General features: G+C 43.6%; 1 protein-coding gene across 1 annotated transcript; it reads right to left on the reverse strand.

Annotated features, from left to right (window-relative positions):
* Positions 1-1,414: 1,414 nt before the first annotated feature.
* On the reverse strand, positions 1,415-18,368 carry LOC124270640 (F-BAR domain only protein 2-like). Its single transcript, XM_046705681.1, has 10 exons — positions 18,242-18,368; positions 17,214-17,329; positions 16,619-16,729; positions 13,884-14,089; positions 12,329-12,361; positions 10,920-11,075; positions 4,585-4,717; positions 3,860-4,038; positions 1,678-1,907; positions 1,415-1,458 (listed from the first exon to the last, which is right to left on the reverse strand). Exons 1-10 carry the CDS (start codon positions 18,366-18,368, stop codon positions 1,415-1,417), a joined length of 1,335 nt encoding a protein of 444 aa, XP_046561637.1.
* Positions 18,369-18,682: the final 314 nt, after the last annotated feature.

Below are 18,682 nucleotides of genomic sequence, written 5' to 3' on the forward strand. Positions count from 1 at the left end.
ATCTGACAGAGGACCACCCTCCATATTAAAACCTGTATATCTACAATGATGACATCAATATGTTACAGATCACAAGCTACTATTGCACTTTCATGAGATGTATGTACACAATTCACAACATGGGAAGTTGTTGAAGTTGCTTTGTCCATTGTGTGTAGTCACAAGGATTCTACAGAGGCACTCCACTGCTGAACCTACTCTAACCGCTGAGGGGTTCAAACTTATTGGGGGGTCCAGGGTGCCCTTGTACAAAACAACCTTAACGCTAAGACTACCTTAAGTCTATGTTAAGGTATGGGAATTACGGTCACCTTAGCGCTAAGATTGCTTCGTACAGCGGCACCCAGGGGTCTTTAAGATGTTCTACTGAATTTGAATGTAACAACTTCCTCAATGTTAAAATTTTAACATGATTATGACAAGGGCCTTTCACTTGTCTGCTTAATTTTGATCACTGTTAATGACATACCATTTTGCTCATGCTGGACCCCATTCCACAAACTGACTTAAGAGCCATTACTGTCCCATATCCTTTTGTTAATCCCTGATGTAGGACAGTCTTGGTCTAGGATCAACTTGTAGAATGTGGCCTATGGCCCTGCTCCAAAAAGTAATCTAAACACAAAGACAAGTACAAGTCGAAGGTGAATGATGGGAGTTATGACAAAATCGTAGCACTACGAATCGAGGAATAGGTCTCCTGAACACACAAGCTAGAAGCACCATGGTTGATAATTCACATATTTTACATTTTGTGTATTCAAAACAAAACATGAACTCTACATTTGGCATTCTGTAGATGTATTGATAAAGTTCCTGACTGAAACTGTGCTAGATTGTAGTCCTGTTATTCATCTCACAACATCCAGAATCGATATATCTGTAGTTGATGGTTTACATCTGGACACAGTATTGGTACACATAGCCAGGACACAATAACCAATACTTCCAACAAAAACCATGAAAAAACAACCACATTTTATCATATATTTACATAAGGTCTCCTGAAATCTCATGGAGGTGACTGTATATAATATTAAGAAATGTTGTTCTGTCACTATTGTGTTGAACTGCTGCATGCTTTTGTTAAGGTGATCATTTATTCAATGTTCCCATCTGACTTGGTAATTGAGGGAGTGTGGTCAGCCTGCAGTGGTCTTGTCCCCTCAGCTCGACACAGGAGGCCATGGTGTACATGCTCCTGCTAGGTCTTGAATCTGGTCTTGAGGGTCGAATCTGGTGTGGGAGATCTGCTTGTAGGTAATACACTGAACCTGGTCACACTGATATAAATATCACAGATCCTCTTGTTTCTTCTCAAACAACAAATTACTGGAATTAGCTTAAAATCACAGTTTCAAGTGGAAAAAGAACCCTTGTGTATATAGCGTCTCTATAATATCCCTAGTTTTCATCATACTAACTTATTTTCAGGTTCAGGGTCCACGTAGTACTTTCCTGAAACAAAATAACAAATACATGTTAAAAAGTTTGCTCTTTTTGTTAGTTTCTGTTATATTACATAAATCATATAAGTTTCTTGCATGTTAATCTATGTACATTTTTCACTTATTTGTGTATACATATATATGTGTCTGAATTCATTGACCAGGGTGTAACTAGGTGACACAGGATGTACAGCACCAATATCAAATCTACATAAGAGTTCTCACTGACCTGAGGCAAACCTCTTCTTTGCTAGTGATATCCTATAGCCTGGGCCAGATAATTCAAAATCCACTCCTGACAGTGTGGTGCCCTCACACATGAATTGAAGGGCCGTGGTTGATGGCACACTTGGACCTGTCTTCAACTCAAACTTGGACCGAATACATCCCTGGCTCTCCTGCTCGCTCACCTCAGAGATGTCGTTCAACTTCCATGTTGCTCGACTGTTCTCTTCATTCCTGAAATAAACAGAAATTATCTAATGATCGTAACAAGGTAAACATTTCACACATTTACCACTTTGGTGAAACTCAAAAGCAAAGGTATGGCACTGACCAGCCTAGAAATTTAATTTTTACAAACTGGGTTTCAACAATGATATACCGTATATGACCGTCTATAAGCCGAACCCATGGATAAGCCGACCCCCAAACTTGACCCTCAAAATCAGTGTCAAAATCATATCTCTCATGGATAGGCCGACCCCCCGCGATGGGTCGCGGCCAACAGAGACCAGAGTACCCGGTAAGTATGTTCCATCAACGACGAGACACCATTACGAGAATATTACATAATAAAGATTACCGGTGTTTGTTTACCTTTTTTTAACGATCACTGCTTGCATCAACAACGAGACGCCATTTGGAAAGTGGATATACAGCGTAAGTGTTGGTGAGAATATTACATAATAAAGATTACCGGTGTATTGTGGCAACATGTGTTTGTGTTCCTTTTTTATATCCCGACGATCACTGCTTGCATCAACAACGAGACGCCATTTTGTGAAAACGTACCATCGGTAAATAAAAACTGAAGTCAACTTTTGTTTCAAAATATATTATTTAAGTGTCCATATTTCATCTATATATATATGACAATAAGAAAAATAGTCCACTAACAATAAACACTGACATTTCTGCAAGAGAGTTCTGAGATTTTCACAAGTCATCGGCCGTAAACCCATCAAATTCCGTGTCACTGTCCTCCTCATATACTGTAAGTCGATCCACATTATTCAAAGAATTCACTGTCATATATATTGTGTCTACTCACGGATCGAAACGAAGTGTAGTTGACAGAAAATGCATAATATATTTTGCTTCTCTAAATATCATATTTATTGTAGCAACAAACTGACTTGCTTATTTTACCCCATTCAACAATCACAAACTGATTACCGCCTCGGTTCCATGTCACGTGCTTACCACGTTCATGATGGTCCGTATAACCTTAGTGTTGATTATATATTTTTTACATAAAAACTATTACACAATGCTAGGATATATTTTTTTGGGTTAAATAATAGTATTCAATCAATAGAATTCATCCCGTTATATTATTGTGCATGTTTGAACTTGTTCGCGGGGAAACGTGTGCACAGCTGATTGCTATTTCCGGTTTTGTGTACGAGACAGATACGCACGGTAATCTTAATTAATTTATAGAGCAAAAACTGTAACTAAAATTACACAATGCTAGGATATATTTCTTTGGGTTAAATAACGGTATTCTGTATTATATTTTACTGTTGACTGCGTCAGAATTCGTCCCGTTATATTATTGTGCATGTTTGAACTTGTTCGCCGGGAAACGTGTGCACAGCTGATTGCTATTTCCGGCTTTGTGTACGAGACAAATACGCACGGTAATCTTAATCTCTGCAAATAAAACAATGCCCAGCAAAAACAACTTATAACTTAAATGGTAAATAATCTTGTCTAGTGATGTTTAATTGCAAATTTGACGTCTCTACTGACAAAGTCGTCTTCTGTTGTTTGTTCCCGCGAAGTGATACTGATGTTGTTTTCTTACCCCTGGAAAAAGTTTGACGAAAAAGTGTAACTCATGGATAAGACGACCCCTTCTACAGACTGCTTTTTGGTCCTCAAAATTCGGCTTATAGACGGTCATATACGGTAAGTTTCTGGTCAGCCTCGAGGACCAAGTCTCCATGGTGAATTGTGGCACCACCAACTCTCAAAAAACATTGTTTATCACCAACTGAAATTGCTGACATGAAAGCAACTGAAACTTCAGTAATTGTCCTGTCCAGATTTGTGTATCAAAGTCCAAATGATGTGAAGATATTACTCTCTGCCACTACTGGTAATGCTACTAATACTTAGTATGAAGTATTTGTCATTGTAAATACTATGATATTCTAACCAGTGCCCAGGGGGGAATGCTTTGCATCTTGGTGACCCCTCCGTTGATATTGACAGCAACGAGAACATTCTTGAGAGTTGCAGGCGAGGCCATGGAACTGGCATTGTAGCGGTAGTCAAGGCGATACTCTGTATTCTTGTCCTCGCATTTCCAGTACACAACCAGAGGTAGAGGAGTGCTCTCAACTCCAGGCTCAGCCCGTACCTATAAACATACCAGAGAGAATTATTCATAATATTGCATGCAGTGAGGGGTGGTGTTTAACATTGCCCAAACAGCGTCTCAGTTATATCAGTTTCATGTGGGAGAAAAAGTGTGCAGCAGTTTGTCACTTTGGCGCAACCATGAATGCATGCTAACAGACCTTGGCCCATAAACAGGGTAAATCTGTGATTTAAACCAAAAGGCAAATCCTGGTTGATGTCAAAGATAACATAAAATAACCAAAGCCCAGAAATAGTTTTCACATCACTTCATAAGGTTTTAGTGTTATCATATGGGCTATTGTTACCTGAGCTTATTTGATTGAACCCAGTTTTACTCTGCTTGAGACTAGTGGACGAAGGTCCAGGCTGAGTTGACAACTGTTTATGAAACAGATTGGGTTTAAGATTGTAGCAATAACAAAGTTCACCAATCTGAAACTCGATTGCAACCTACAATTGAGCATGTTCAGACACTTCATAGACACCCTACAGGTAGGTAGCAAACTGAAGCTGGGTTCTGGGAACTCATAAATAGGCCCCGTACCTGATATTTAATGATATCAATATTGAAGTAAGACGCCGTTTTGTTCTGTTCCCCCTGATGCCGAAGGTGGTCAACAAGAGCTCCCATGTCAAACTGGAACACATGGCTGTCTGCTGTACTCTGGGCATTGTCTCTGTAAAAAACAAAATGCTATATCAACATCTGCTACAACTACTTAGTACTCAGGTAAGTTACTGCTACTGTATTAAGAGTCTACACCTCACCGAGACGGCTACATACTGATTAGAACTGTCCCAATGGGTGATTTAGGATTTACAATGCACTTCTACACATCTGATTAGCCACAAAACATAATGTAATTTTTCAAGTAAAATTGATATTTTTATACTTATCCTGACTCATGATCTTTTGCTTATCTCCCTTTCCTTTTCGAATGGTAGTGGAACACTTGAATCCCTTGAAGTTCCCGAAGCGGACGTAAAAATACACTCACCCATGAGTTACCTCCCTTTTGCCCTTTTCCCACAGTCATGTGACCAGCCTTACTTGTCACTCTCTCCTGATTTTCTGCCCATGCACTGGATCTGCTGTGAAATCCAAAGTTTGTTCAGCGGGGAGGTTGGGAGGGTTTCTCGTCATGAGTCAGGATAAGTATAAACATATAAATTTTACTTGAAAAATTACATATTCTTTCTTATCCTGACTCATGATCTTTTGCTTATAGAATCCGATGGATTGGTGGTGGGTCAAGCCACTTCGTGGATTCATCAGCTGTCCTTAGATACGTCCTGTATCCCCCCCATGGGAACTGTGAAATGGCATTTCCGTGATCCTATTCTTCCAACTGCCGTTATAACTCGGGGGGGAAGGGAAAGAGGAAAAAGAGAGAGAGAGAGACCCCACTTTCTTGTCTTACTTCAGTCTCAGACAAGTTGAATCATGTTGATTCATGTGGATACAGATAAACTAGTATCTTCTTATTACTAGATATCTTATAACAACCCATAGATTATGATAAGATCTTTATCATAAATGAGTTGCGACCCCTTCATGTACAGGTAAGATCTTTACCCATACAGGATCTTTAATCACTCATGCTAGCCTGTCCTAGACTGTGCATGGACTTTCAAACTAATACTTTTTACTTAGTAAAAGTTATCAACAAGTCAACGTGATAAAGGGTGAGATTTTCCATCTCAGCGCCTTTGAGGAACCAGTAGTTGCTGTGCTACAACGAGAGGCCCAAATTGATGAATGCCTGAGACGTCTTCAGTGGCTATGTCTCGGAGGTAGTGGTTGGCAAACACCGTGTCCGACTTCCAAAAGCAGTCCTCCATAATTGCTGGTATAGAGCAATTTCCGTGCAGAGTCAGTGTTGACGCCAGTGCTCTGACTTCATGTGGGTTGGAAGCTCTAGGAGGTTCTAGTCCTGCAGCTTTATAGGCTCTCAATATGACGGCTCTCATCCAGAATGATATCGTCGTTCTTGAGACTTCTGCTGATGTCTCTGTTGATAATGGGATGAACAAGCGCTTGAATTTTCGTCTCCTTGTCTCAGTCTTTTGAAGATATATCTTCAGGGCTCTGACCGGACACAAGGATAGGTCTTCTATATCCTCTGGCCTAGGATTGTAGATAGCGCTGGTACGTGGAACTGTCTATCTGGCTGACCAGGTAGTTGGTTCTTAGCAATGAAGTCCCATCTAAGTCCTAGATGAACTGCAGCATGTTGCCCCCTGTCGAATCTGGTTCGACCAAAGTCCAGCGCATGTATCTCTGATGTTCGAGCTGCCGTGGCTAGCGCAAGCAGGAACAGAGTCTTCTGTGTCAGCAACTCAAAGGTAGTCTGGTCTAGAGGTTCGTAGGCATCACTCGTAAGATGACGTAGAATTACATTCAGATCCAAGGCCGGAGCTCTGAACTTCTTTTTGCTGGTCCTCCAGTTTAAAAGATCTCAGCAGAGCAATTAATTCTGGTACTTTCGTCAACTTGATGCCTGTTTTCATGGTAATCACTGTACTGATGGCGGCGAGGTATGTAGATAATGTCAAACCTTTCAGATGTCTGGTCTGTCTAAGATGACACAGGTATTCCACCACTTGAGGATGAGTAGCTTTCATCGCAGTGAAGCCTTTCCGACTTGCATAAGTCTCAAACTTCAGCCACTTGTCATCATACAGGTTACGAGTAGATCTGCGTAACTCTAGCGTTACTGCCCTGGCTGCCCTGGCGGAGTATCCTCTTTTCTTCAAACATGTTTTGATATGGTCCACACGTGTAGCTGGAACACTGTCGGGTTCCCGTGGACTTGCTTGGTGTGCGGATGTATGAGTAAGTTCGGCCAATCTGGTAACTTGATTGTTGGACTTCCGAGATCTTCTATTAGGTCAAGGAACCATACTCTCGCTGGCCAGTAGGGCACGACCAAAGTCAGTTGTAGCACCTGTGTCTGTTTGATCTTCAACAGTACTTCTGGTAGTAATATCGGGGGTGGAAACGTGTAAGCGTTTAGTCCTTCCCAAGATATGCTCAGTGCATCTGTTGCCCAGACTTGAGGATCTTGGAACCGGTGAGACAAACGTCTGTAGTTGTTTGTTGAACCTCGTGGCAAACAGGTCTTTGCAAGGGGATCGTATTTCCCTTAGGATGAGCCAGAACGCTTCTGGATGGAGCATCCATTCAGTAGGTGACGGGTGTAGTGGTCGGGATAGAGCGTCTGCAAGTACGTTCTTGGCTCCGGGTATGTGACACGACTTTATCCAGATGTTGGCTTCCTCCGTGATGTGGAACAACTGGAATGTGAGCTGTAGCAGGCTTGGAGACCTTGTGGATCCTTGCCAATTTATGGAGAATGCCACTGTAGAGTTGTCCGTGTGGACCATCAGCATTTTGTTTTTCAGCGAGCTTGACCATAGTTGTAAGGCGTTGATCACGGCTTTCATCTCCAGCAGATTGATGTGAAGATGCTGCTCTATTTTGGACCACCTTCCTGATGCAACTTAATTGTTGAGATGCGCACCCCAGCCTTGTATCGAAGTGTCTACGTAGAGATGTGTGTCGAAGGCCGGCTCTTGTAAATAGGTCCCTCCTCAAACGTTCGACCTGTGCGTCCACCATAGTAGATACCTCTTGAGGTTGTCTGGCAGCAAGATAAGGTCGACGCTGTCTAGATGTTTTTGACAGGAACCGTTGCAGCGGTCCTAGTTGTAACCTTCCTGTGCGAGTCAAGTCCTGCGCCGAGGTTAGTAGACCGAGGAGAACTTGCCATGATTGTAGTGTTAACGGAGAGATGACTGCTGGTGGAATCATGGCTTGTATCTTGATCCAACAATCTTCTGGGACGACAATATGATTCTGTGTTGTGATAAACCTTATCCCCAGAAATTGCCTTGTTTTGGTTCCAACTATGACTTTATAAGGTTCACAAGCCATCCTAGTTGAGTGAGCAACTTGATCGTGAAGTTCAGCTGTAGTCTGAGTTGACTGGCATCTTGGTGAACCTGAATTCCGTCGTCCATGTAGAAGGCATTGCATAGACCTCGATGATGTAGATATGTGACTATAGGCTTGGTTATTCGTGTGAATAGCCACGGGGCCGAAGATATTCCAAACGGTAGGACGTTCCATTGGAGCTGCTGCCCTCTGAATAGGAATCGTAGATACTTTCTTGATTCTGGATGTATGGGGATGTGCTGGCCATGTAATCTGCTGGACGGACGAGTAGTCTGAGTTGAGGTAGGTGGATCATTCTGAACCTGTCTGGTTTCAGTAGATAGTCTTTGTTGAATTTGTGCATGTTGTAAATCAGTCTGAACTTCTCCTTGGAGTTCTTCTTGGGTACTAGAAAAATTGGGGAGTAGAAACCTGGAGTGAGATGATGCTGATTTATTATCTCTACCGCCTCCTTCATAAGTAGTGAGTTGATGGCTTCTTGTAGTTTGTCTGCCTGCTCCTCTGCAGTCGAAGACCATCGGGCTGAGGGTTAGCGGAGGTGAGGCCTTGAGTTGTACTCTGTATCCTTCTCGTAGTACTTGGGAGATGTAGTCGTCCTCTAGTATTCCCCAATTTTTCCAGTACCTTTGTAGACGTCCACCCACTGTCGATGGTTTTACAGGAATGGCTGGGGATGGAAGACTCCAGTCGTTCCGAATCCTGATATCAATTTTGTAAATGGATCTATATGATGTAGAAGGAATCTCTTCACATTAAATGATGGCAGATGCTGACTCTGGTACTTGGATGCTTTCGCGAAAGCTGTGCGTAGGTTAGAGGGTACCTTGGATATAGGTTCAATCGGAGGGATAGTAACGGAGTCAAAGTCGTCGTTATGCATCATATAAGTGTAGATTTCATCTTTATCCTTAGAAGGAGACTCCAATTTCAACCCGTTGGCAATCCATGCTGTAACCTCTGAGTCTGGGAAGACGAAGTCTGCTTGCTGATCCAGAGTCTCCTGATTATTAGAGCTAGGCTTCTGCGACTCATCCATCTGCGAACCTGTATCCCTTCTCCAACCTTCATCATCCTTTCGCGAACCTCTATCTGAAGATTCCTCCCTATGCGCACGTCTATCTTGAGAGTGCTCTCTTCGCGAACCTCTATCTGTAGATTCATCTCTTCGCGAACCTCTGTGATGTGAGCTATCTCTTCGCGAATGTCAGTCGCTAGATGTATCCCTTTGCGAACTTTTGTGATGTGAGCCTTCTCTTCGCGAACCTCTGTTTCGTGATGACGGACTTCCGCGAACGTCTGTGAGAGATATGAGATCTCTATCTAGAGCGGCTAGGTGTAGGAAATGGGTCCTTCAATGTTCTCGAACGTTGAGGGTTCGCAGATGTAGAGCTGTGAGTAGGCATCTCATCTCTTCTATCCTCCTCTAAGATGACAGTCGTCCGACTGTGGAGGCCTTTGTAAAGGTGTACGTTCACTAACGTAGTCTTGAGATGTAGTTCTATGAGGAGTAGGTTCGCGCAGGTCTGTAGGTTTGCGCACAGTGTCGGTAGATGAGAGGCTTCACCGAGCCTTCGCTTCTTCCTCGAACCTACGTTCCATCATGGCCATCATCTGGTTGGTAAATTGTCTCATAAATTCGCCTGGGTCGAAGTTCTGTGTTAGTTGCAGCTGCTGCGGTGTAGATGAAGCGTTCGCGAAAAGCTGATGAGTTCTGCGCTTCAACTTTACTCCGTTGAGAAGTAGGTGGTTGTTCGTCAAACAGCTGGCCTGCTGTGACCGTTGCAGGGGACGATCAAGTAGTTGTAGAAGTCGATTGAGTCGCTGATCTCATAGGTACTTCGGGTAGAAGTAACGGGGGGTCATCGAAAACGTCTACTTCATGTGGTGGTAATATCTCTTCGTTGAAGGATTTCTGCTGCGTTGACTTACTAGCACGCGTAGATTTACCCTTTGCTCTGGTAACAGATGCCTTCTTCTGCGATGTAGAAGAAGATGACGTCTTTTTCTTAGCTTGAGTCGGAGTCAACTGCGTTGTAGCCGATCTCTTCTTGGCCCCCGTACCAGCAGACTGCCTCTGCAACGTACTAAACATAGCACCAGTATTAAGAACTTCAGCAGTAGCAAGCAACATAACGGTTTGTAGGCTGATCTCTTGTTTCATCAGCCGTGACTTGAGATGACTTCCTCACCCAATCCATGGCACATCTATAGATATAAGACAAATATTGATGAAATTGAAGATTTGATAAATCAACACAATAAGTACAGCGCAAGCTGGAAGAACATGGTTTTGTACACGAAGGGCACTGGGGGTGAAGATCAGCCATGGATAACCTGTGCCTGCAAACACTGCAAGATTTCATGAAATGTAAACAAAGTTACATTACGATGAATTTATGACATAAATACAAATAATTTTTACAATTTTTTTTACAAATAATACATAGTAGTTATTGCCAAATCCATATAGAGCATAATTTTGAAGAATAGGACCTAAATAAAAAGGATATAAGCCGTATAAGGGACTCCAGTGTTAAGCCCAACCATCCGCTTGAAAAATGAACTTAAGGCTGTATAGTATTGTGCTTAACAAGTAAGTGACAAGTAAGACTGGTCACATGACTGTTTGTGCGGGAAAAGGGCAAAAGGGAGGTAACTCGTGGGTGAGTGTATTTTTACGTCCGCTTCGGGAACTTCAAGGGATTCAAGTGTTCCACTACCATTCGCAAGGGAAAGGGAGATAAGCAAAAGATCATGAGTCAGGATAAGAAAACATAAATATTTTTTAAACTTTAACCGTCTTACTCCTCGATCTCCAAATACATTTGCTTTATTCATCAAAACCAAAAATATATTTTGAAAGTTTAAGTGGAATAATATGTGTCAGAATTGACATGATGAGAACATGTGAAGAGTCTTACTTGACCAACAACTGTGTGTTTGGCATGACGTTTTCCAGTTTAGCTGCATTGCGTATTTTAAAGCTGAGCACTGATGGTGAAGGGTTTTCTGTGAATGCTTTCACGATGCCAGCAGGGAATGACATCATCAAATTGCCTGTTGTTTTCACTGCACATCTGAAGTGTCAACAGCAAGCATATACATTATCAAACTTTTTGCAAACATTCCCCAATATAGTGTCCACTATGCCATGAAATGTCGACAACACAAGACAATGAATGAATGTTTGTATATGATGAAATACAGGAAATATTCCAAAGTATCTTATCGTCCTTGTTAATGGTTGAGTTAAAATAACAGTTTTGATTTACAAAAATTTAACAGAAGCAACTGAGGCTACACACTATAACAAAGGATGACTGCCATAAATCACATCAGGTTTCCCAGTGTGAACAAATCCTTCAGTAGTAGACATCTTTAACTCCTCCTAGAAAACTAAATGCATTTCCTGGCAGTTGAACCAAAAGAAACCATAACTGCTACCATGTTAGTTATTCCTTGGGGAGCCCCATGCTGTTAGAAAGCAATGAATGGAAAGAGTTATGCATCCTTCCTGTAAACCAGGAGTGTGTTGAGAAATGTCCATGCCTTCATTATCCACTCACAACATAAACACCTACTGTATACAATAGCGCCAAAACAACACTGATGCTATAATCATAGGAGTTTTTCTCTACACCATACAATAACTGATGCTTACCATTTAGGAACAGGATTCCTACAGGTAATGTGCCTTAGTATAGAATATGATTAGCACTAATCATGCAGTCGTCACAGTGGAGGTTTACAGAGAGTGATATGGGATATTTGGTGCTGGGCTTGCGTGCAATAAACAGGACCATTCCACGAAAACAAAGCAACTTGTATGATGTTCGGGTTTGAGCAAAGTTGTTCTGCATCGGTATGCCTATCCATGTTCTATGCTATACTCCTCAAAGGAAGTTAAGGGCCACCCAGTTCTCCCACATTATCACTGTTAATGCCCTGGACCATTAACTTTAGTAATATGAAAGAATCAGGTGGTCCTTATTTGGGTAGTATTCTATTAGCTTTGGACAAAACAGTTTGTTAACAAAGAAGACACTATTCTTCATGCCCTACAGTCAAGAATCACATTAATGGACAGAACCTGACCAAACTAATGATGGCTGTCTTGTTGTCTCACAACACCTTACAACAATGGGAAGGCACTATTGCTAACAAAGAAGGAAAGCATATCACTATCATTTCAAATTCTCATATCAGTGTTATCCAGATAATGTTGAAGGTAAAGAAAGCTGAGCTGTGGTTAGGCTGCCTTGCAAAGCTCCTTGTCAATAGACATGGAAGAGACAGGGTAGTAGGGTTCAATGGGATCACACGATATTACCTGTTTCTAGCTACCTCTTCTCCTGAGTTGGACCTGCAATACAGTTAGTAGCATGCACACAACAGTTACTGGATACACAACAGCAGTACACCCACACTCAGTGTATTGGTGGCAGGGTGGGGCCACACTCGTGGGGGGAGGGACACTAGCAGTAAAAGCTGCCGTACATTTCTACATGAGGTGAGGCTTTCCTCCAAATTGCGACAATAACACCTATCAAAAGACAGCCTACTTATTTTAGAGGAATAAATCAATACTACAAGATGGAGAAGACAACAATATGATTCTGACTCTGATGTGTGAATGCCAAATTTTATTTGCGATTTGACATTATATAACACTGCTTTTACCAATATTCCAGCAATATTATGTCAGGGGACAGCAGATATGGGTTTCAAACATTGTTGCTCAAAGTAAACAGTGCTGAAATGATTCATGATACTTAGAAGATTGACATTTGTTTTTAAAAGATTTAATTAGTATCATATGTCAATGATTCCTAAGCTACCAGTGCTAGAAAGAAACTACATGAAGGAAAGCTATTTTCAAGATATATTTGTATGTATGTATGATCTTTTGTTAAAAAACTAACAGGTGAAAATATATTTTATTCATACCCAGCTGAAAGGAACTGAAGTATCACTGGGAGTGTTAATATCTAGGTTGAAAGTCTCCAGCAAGAACAATATGAATTAGACCATCTCAGGTTTTAATTATCACCATGAAAACAGATTTGTTGTAGAAAAAGTGAAACATTTGTGTAACACAGCAGCCATTGATGTAAGCCTTGGTAAATGACTTTTAAAGGTAAGGGCTTTGTCATGTTGTGTTTACATGCAACTGTCTTTTGACAGGTGTCACTTGAGCCAGCCAATCACCACAGGTGAGGACAGAGAGTCTGCACAGTCAAGTATGCAGGTGAAACAAAGGCCAATATATATAACAGAGTAGTCAACAAAGCCAGACACTGGAATAGTTCAATCATTAATAACAAAGGGTGACACATTATTAGTGAGAAAAGGATATGATGAGTTCACACTAATAAAGGCTACAGGACGATCACTGAATGTGAAAACCATTCACAACACTTTTGTAATTTACTAAGATTCTTGGATAACTTGTTTGAGTGACATTTAGAAGTTGGTGTGATGAATACAGACAATAGTTGTATGGATATTCAACTTTTTATTACAATATATGTAACATTTTGGTGTAGTTGCTAACACCATTATCAAGCAAGTGATGTACAATACAGTAGGTAAAACATTAATATACCTGAGTAAAGATGTGTTTGTACATGTTGATAATGTTGATTGATGTTTACACAATGGATAAGGTTGATCAATCAACATGAATAATCTGTACTTTAACTGTATATACATAACTTAACTCGTCACATATAGTGTAATGCACAGTTGATCATCCAAAGGCATTGTCAAAAAGAAATAACTATATGTTGTATCTTTGCAATGGATATGTAGCCTTCATTGCTGTGTATAGAAAGCTAGCGAAAAGGATGAAGAAAGAAGACTGACTCCATCTACATTTGACTTACTTTGTTGCATCATGCCCCTTGAAGAAAGCGTTGATGGTCTCTGTGAAGGCCACCGCCAGCGGCACGGTGTCAGACATGCCGATGGTCAGTGGACTGGGTCCTCGGGAGGAGCCAATAGGCATGGAGGTAGTGTTGAAAGTCACGCTGCCACTGCTCTCAGAACGAGAGATTATTGGGATCGGACTGTTCTGACCCGTCGTCTTAGACTTGAAACAATCACATAGACAGAAGGTTTAATATCCCACAAGCGGTTTACTTGAAAATGTTAATAATAGGCAAATTCTACTATATCACTGTGTGTCCATAGTATATTTTCATGTCAAGTTAACAATGCGATTGGCAAGCAATCTTAAACATTTTCACTATAACTTGTGTATTCATAAATACTTTTCATATCTCACATATTGCACTTTCTCTTGTTCTTAAGACCATGGATTGGAACCTTTCCACCTCTATAAACGCCTCACCCAAACATACCCCAGCTCCATCTGTTGTTGTTGGCAGTCACAGGTAGCTCATGCAATGCATGCAGACTTACAGATATCTCCATTGTGTGCCTTAGAGCTGGAACCATCCCAGTGATCTGCACAGCCGGATTGGTCAGGTGCAAATCCATCAGTCAGTCATAGTCTCACTTTTGTGAGGTTGCTTTACAAAAACCCATGGCATAACTGAACACAACTCCTAGGGAGTGGGTGGACACAAGTGATTTAACGCCGCATCATTTGTCTGAAGACAAATGTGGAGCTAACAGAGGGCACTGAAAGCTCCGCCACGATTTTAACTGGTCCCAGAAGCTGAGAACCTTTCAGTTCTCAGTCCCAGCTTGTGAGTTCTTCAAACAGCCCTCGCAAACACTCAAAGAACGTTGGAAGGACAGCTCATATAACACTCTGCTTAACACTCTGCTTGCTTAACATTTTCTAACATTTTCCTCCTATCCTAGCCATCACATGACCCTTTTGAATTTAACTTACTATGATTAAACAAGATTCATCCTAGCCACATATGAAAGAACAAATCATCTGAGAGTTTTGAATTTTATAAATCTTATAAATGCCAGTATGGTTAAAAAAGATTCATATCATATCTGCCAAGTCCTGCTGAAAGATATTGAATGGTTTTCGAGTTGTGTTCCGGAAACTAAGCCCACCTCTCCCTTTTGAGACTAAGTCCGAATCGTTCCCATGGAAACCAGAAAAATAATAAATCACAAAAATCAGTAAATAGCAAAAGGCACCACTTGAGGTTCTTTTTGATATATCTACCAATGTTTGCAGAAAAATATTGAACGGTTTGTGAGTTATGCTCTGGAAACGAAACCCACCCCTCCCTTTTAGACTAACTCCAAAACGTTTCCATGGAAACCGAGAACACAACCGAAAAACTCATCAGAGAAATTGAAAGTTGTCGTAGAATTCAACAGCGGATATGTCAATTAACACAACAATTGATCTCAGCGTCATTAAACCAAATAACCAAGACTCATCGGTCAGGGTGGCAGGACACTGTCCACTAGAGAGAACAGATCGGCCAAAGTGTCCTCGATCACGGGAATGTGTATCCAGCTGATAGTGCTAGGCCGGCTCCAAATAGCGGCGGAACAAATCTCTTCAATGGGCAGTGCCGATGCAAAAGCCTTTGAAGTGGCCACTGCCCTGACCGAGTGAGCCTTCAACCCCTCAAGGGGAGGTTTGCCCTTAGCCTGATAAGAAGCACAAATGACCGACACAAGCCAGCGAGAAAGTATCTGTTTGCTGGCAGGAGTCCCAGCCTGCCCGCCACCATAACAGCAGAACAGCTGTGTACCCGTACGAATCCCTTGTGTTTGTTTGATATAGACCTTGAGGGTCTTACGGACATCCAACGGGTGAGTGCTCGTTGCAGAGGTCCCCGATGTGGAAGGCTGGGTAAGAGTGGGAAGTTCGATAGGAGCTGTCACATGGAAAGTGTGATCGATCTTCGGACGGTAACTATCCGGGAGGCGAATACTGACGAGATCTGGATGGAACACAGTCAGCGCCGGGTCTGCAGACATGGCATGTAAATCACCAACCCTTCTCCCAGATGTCAGCCACCAGAAAACGGCCTTATGTTAACAGCTGAATGGAAATAGCCGATAGACGTGAGAATGTAGGACCGGACAGCCAATCTAGCATGATTGACAAATTCCAAGGTGGGCTGGTTCGCCTGACAGCAGGTCCAACCCGATCCACGCCAGCTAAGAAGCGCTGCATAAGAGGGTGCTGCCCCAGAAGAGCATCATCGATAGGGGTGTGAAAGGTGGAAATAGCGGTGGAGTAGCGACGAATGGTCGAAGCCGCCAAACCTTCTTCCAAACAAGACTGCAGAAACTCCAAAACTTGGACTAAAAGCACAGAAAAGGGATCTGCAATTCCCCTATCTGAACACCAGCACGCATAGCGGGACCACCTATCCTTGTACTGAACGTTTGTCGAATCCCGCCTCGAAGCCGGTACTGTGTCTGCAACTGCTGCAGGAATTCTGCGTGCCTCGAGGCTAGTCCTGACAGAGGCCAAGCCACCAACAGAATCCGTGGATTGGGGTGTAGCAGCGCCGTTCTGAGTGAGAATGTCTGGAGAAACCTGAGAATTACCGGAAACCAGCTCTGTGACGGCCAAAGTGGTGCCAGAAGCACAAGTAATCAAGCTGGCTGGGTGGAGAGCTGGGAGAGGACCCGTGGAATGAAAGATAGTGGCAAACTCCCACAGTACCTTGCCTGTCCAATCCAGCAGAAAGGCATCAGAAGCAAACGCCCTCTGGTCCGGTATTCGAGAGCAGAACACGGGTATCGGATTCGTCCCACCGGATGCAAACAGATCCACCTGGAACGACCCATACCACCAGGAAATAACTCTGAATATTCTCTGATCGAGCATCCACTCGTGCGGGGCCAGGATCCGGCGAGAGAGAGCGTCTGCTCGCACGTTCTCTAGTCCCGGGAGATAGACAGGAATCACCTGACAGTCGCACCAGAGGAGAAAACACCATGCCGCCTTGTTTCAGGATGTACGTCATGGCTATGCAATTGTCTAACTGAAGACGAACAACCTGGTCCTGAACATGCTCCCGGAAGCGCTCAAAAACCAACCGCACAGCTCGGCTTCGGACCTGCGTCCAGACACTGACAGGCTGCCCAGAACATCCCCCCAGCCCGAGAGGGATGCATCCGTTTGAACTGTAAGAACTGGCGTCGGGATGTCCAAAGGGACCCCTTTGGAGAGATTCCCGACATTGGTCCACCACTGAAGGTGAGGAGACAACCACCCTGGAACTGTGAGACACTTCTCCAGATCCTCTGGAGCCAACAGACTCGCCAAAGCTTGCTGCATAGGGCGCATCCTCAACCATGCCCTCCACACAACAGAGACAGTCGCCGCCATATGAGCCAGCAGATTGATCCAAGTCTGTGCTGGCGCCCGGGGCTGGGAGAGGAACAAAGACACCATCTCCCGTACTCTGGTGATCCGGTCGAAAACAGAGACACAAGACCTTGTTGAGTTGTGAACCGCGCCCCGAGAAAAACCAAGTACTGGGTAGGTACCAGGTCGGTTCTTGAGGTTTCTGATCCACCCCAGTCAAACTAGAATGTTTATCACCATGTGAGTAGAATCTAGACTCGCTGGCTGAGTTAGTGCGCGCAGCAACCAGCCGTCCAGGTAAGGGTGACAATGCCTTCCTTGTGAGGAACACCCTGGGGGCAGTAGATATGCTGAAGGGGAGCACCTTGAATTGATAATACATACCGTCGTAAGAGAACCAGAGGTACTGCTTGAACGTGGGATGAATAGGTACAATCGCATCCTTTAGATCGATCGATGTGAGCCAATAGCTGGGCTGAACAGAGGTGATTGCCGAGCAAAGTGTCTCCAGCTCAAAGGATGGAACCTCGATCATGCGATTCAACCCCTTGAGGTTGAGATGGGATGGAACCCGCTGTCTTTCTTCGGTATGAGGAATAAAACCCCGCCTGTTCCTCTCCCGGTGGTATGCACTCTATTGCGGACTTGTCCAGCAAAGCCTGAACTTCGTCTCGCGGTATACCCGCTTTGTCTGGACATGATGGCACTGGAGTGCTCCTTATGCCGGTGAACTCAGCGGTAAATGGCTGACACGTACAGTGGACAGCACCCAAGAGTTGTGTGTAGCCTTCTCCCACTCCGGAAGGAATAGAGAGAGGCGGCCTCCCACTGGGATATGTGGTAAGAGAGTGTGAGTAGTCCCCTCCAGCTGAACTGGCTGGGACGCATCCGCTGGAGCAGCGGGTCGGGGCAGAGCCCCTGCGACTGTGAAAAGGCTGCTGGGAGCTAGACGAAGAGGGTGCTCCTTACTCTTACCTTTGGCGGGGCGGCTCCTCCTCCTTCCCTTGCCAAGTGGCCGAAGCCAACCTGCAGACACAGGTATAGGCTGCGCCCAGAGGAAGTGCCCGCAAGAAACCTGTGGTTGTTCTAGCAAGGCCTTCATGTCCTTGAAAGAAGTAGCTGCAGCAGCAGCAGCAGCCTCCCGTATAACGTATAACCTGCTGGGACCCTGGAAAAAATGTCGCACCCAGCCTAAATGGAAGGGCCAGCAAGGTTTGCTTGGTCGCCCCCGAGTAACGTGACGTCAACAATCACAGCTTGCGCATCCCCATAACTGCGCCGACACCGTCGACACAGCGGACCGTAATGAGTTCCTGGTCAGGTGGTCCTGCACTTCGGAGACCATGGACCACCACCCTGATCTGCTGCACAGCATTCCGATAAACCTCCTCGTAGGTTCGGTAAGCTTGCCGCAGA

The sequence above is a fragment of the Haliotis rubra genome, unplaced genomic scaffold (genome assembly GCF_003918875.1).
Source record: "Haliotis rubra isolate DU_JTF1 unplaced genomic scaffold, ASM391887v1 Scf102, whole genome shotgun sequence".
Lineage (NCBI taxonomy): Eukaryota > Metazoa > Mollusca > Gastropoda > Lepetellida > Haliotidae > Haliotis > Haliotis rubra.

Coding starts and splice junctions, on each gene's coding strand:
- LOC124270640 (XM_046705681.1), bottom strand. CDS start 18,368: ATGAAGGCCTTGCTAGAACAACCACAGGTTTCTTGCGGGCACTTCCTC. Junction 17,330..18,241: donor GAGGAGCCGCCCCGCCAAAG/GTAAGAGTAAGG, acceptor TTCCTCTCCCAG/CCCCGGGCGCCAGCACAGAC. Junction 4,718..10,919: donor AACACACAGTTGTTGGTCAA/GTAAGACTCTTC, acceptor TGTTTTTTACAG/AGACAATGCCCAGAGTACAG.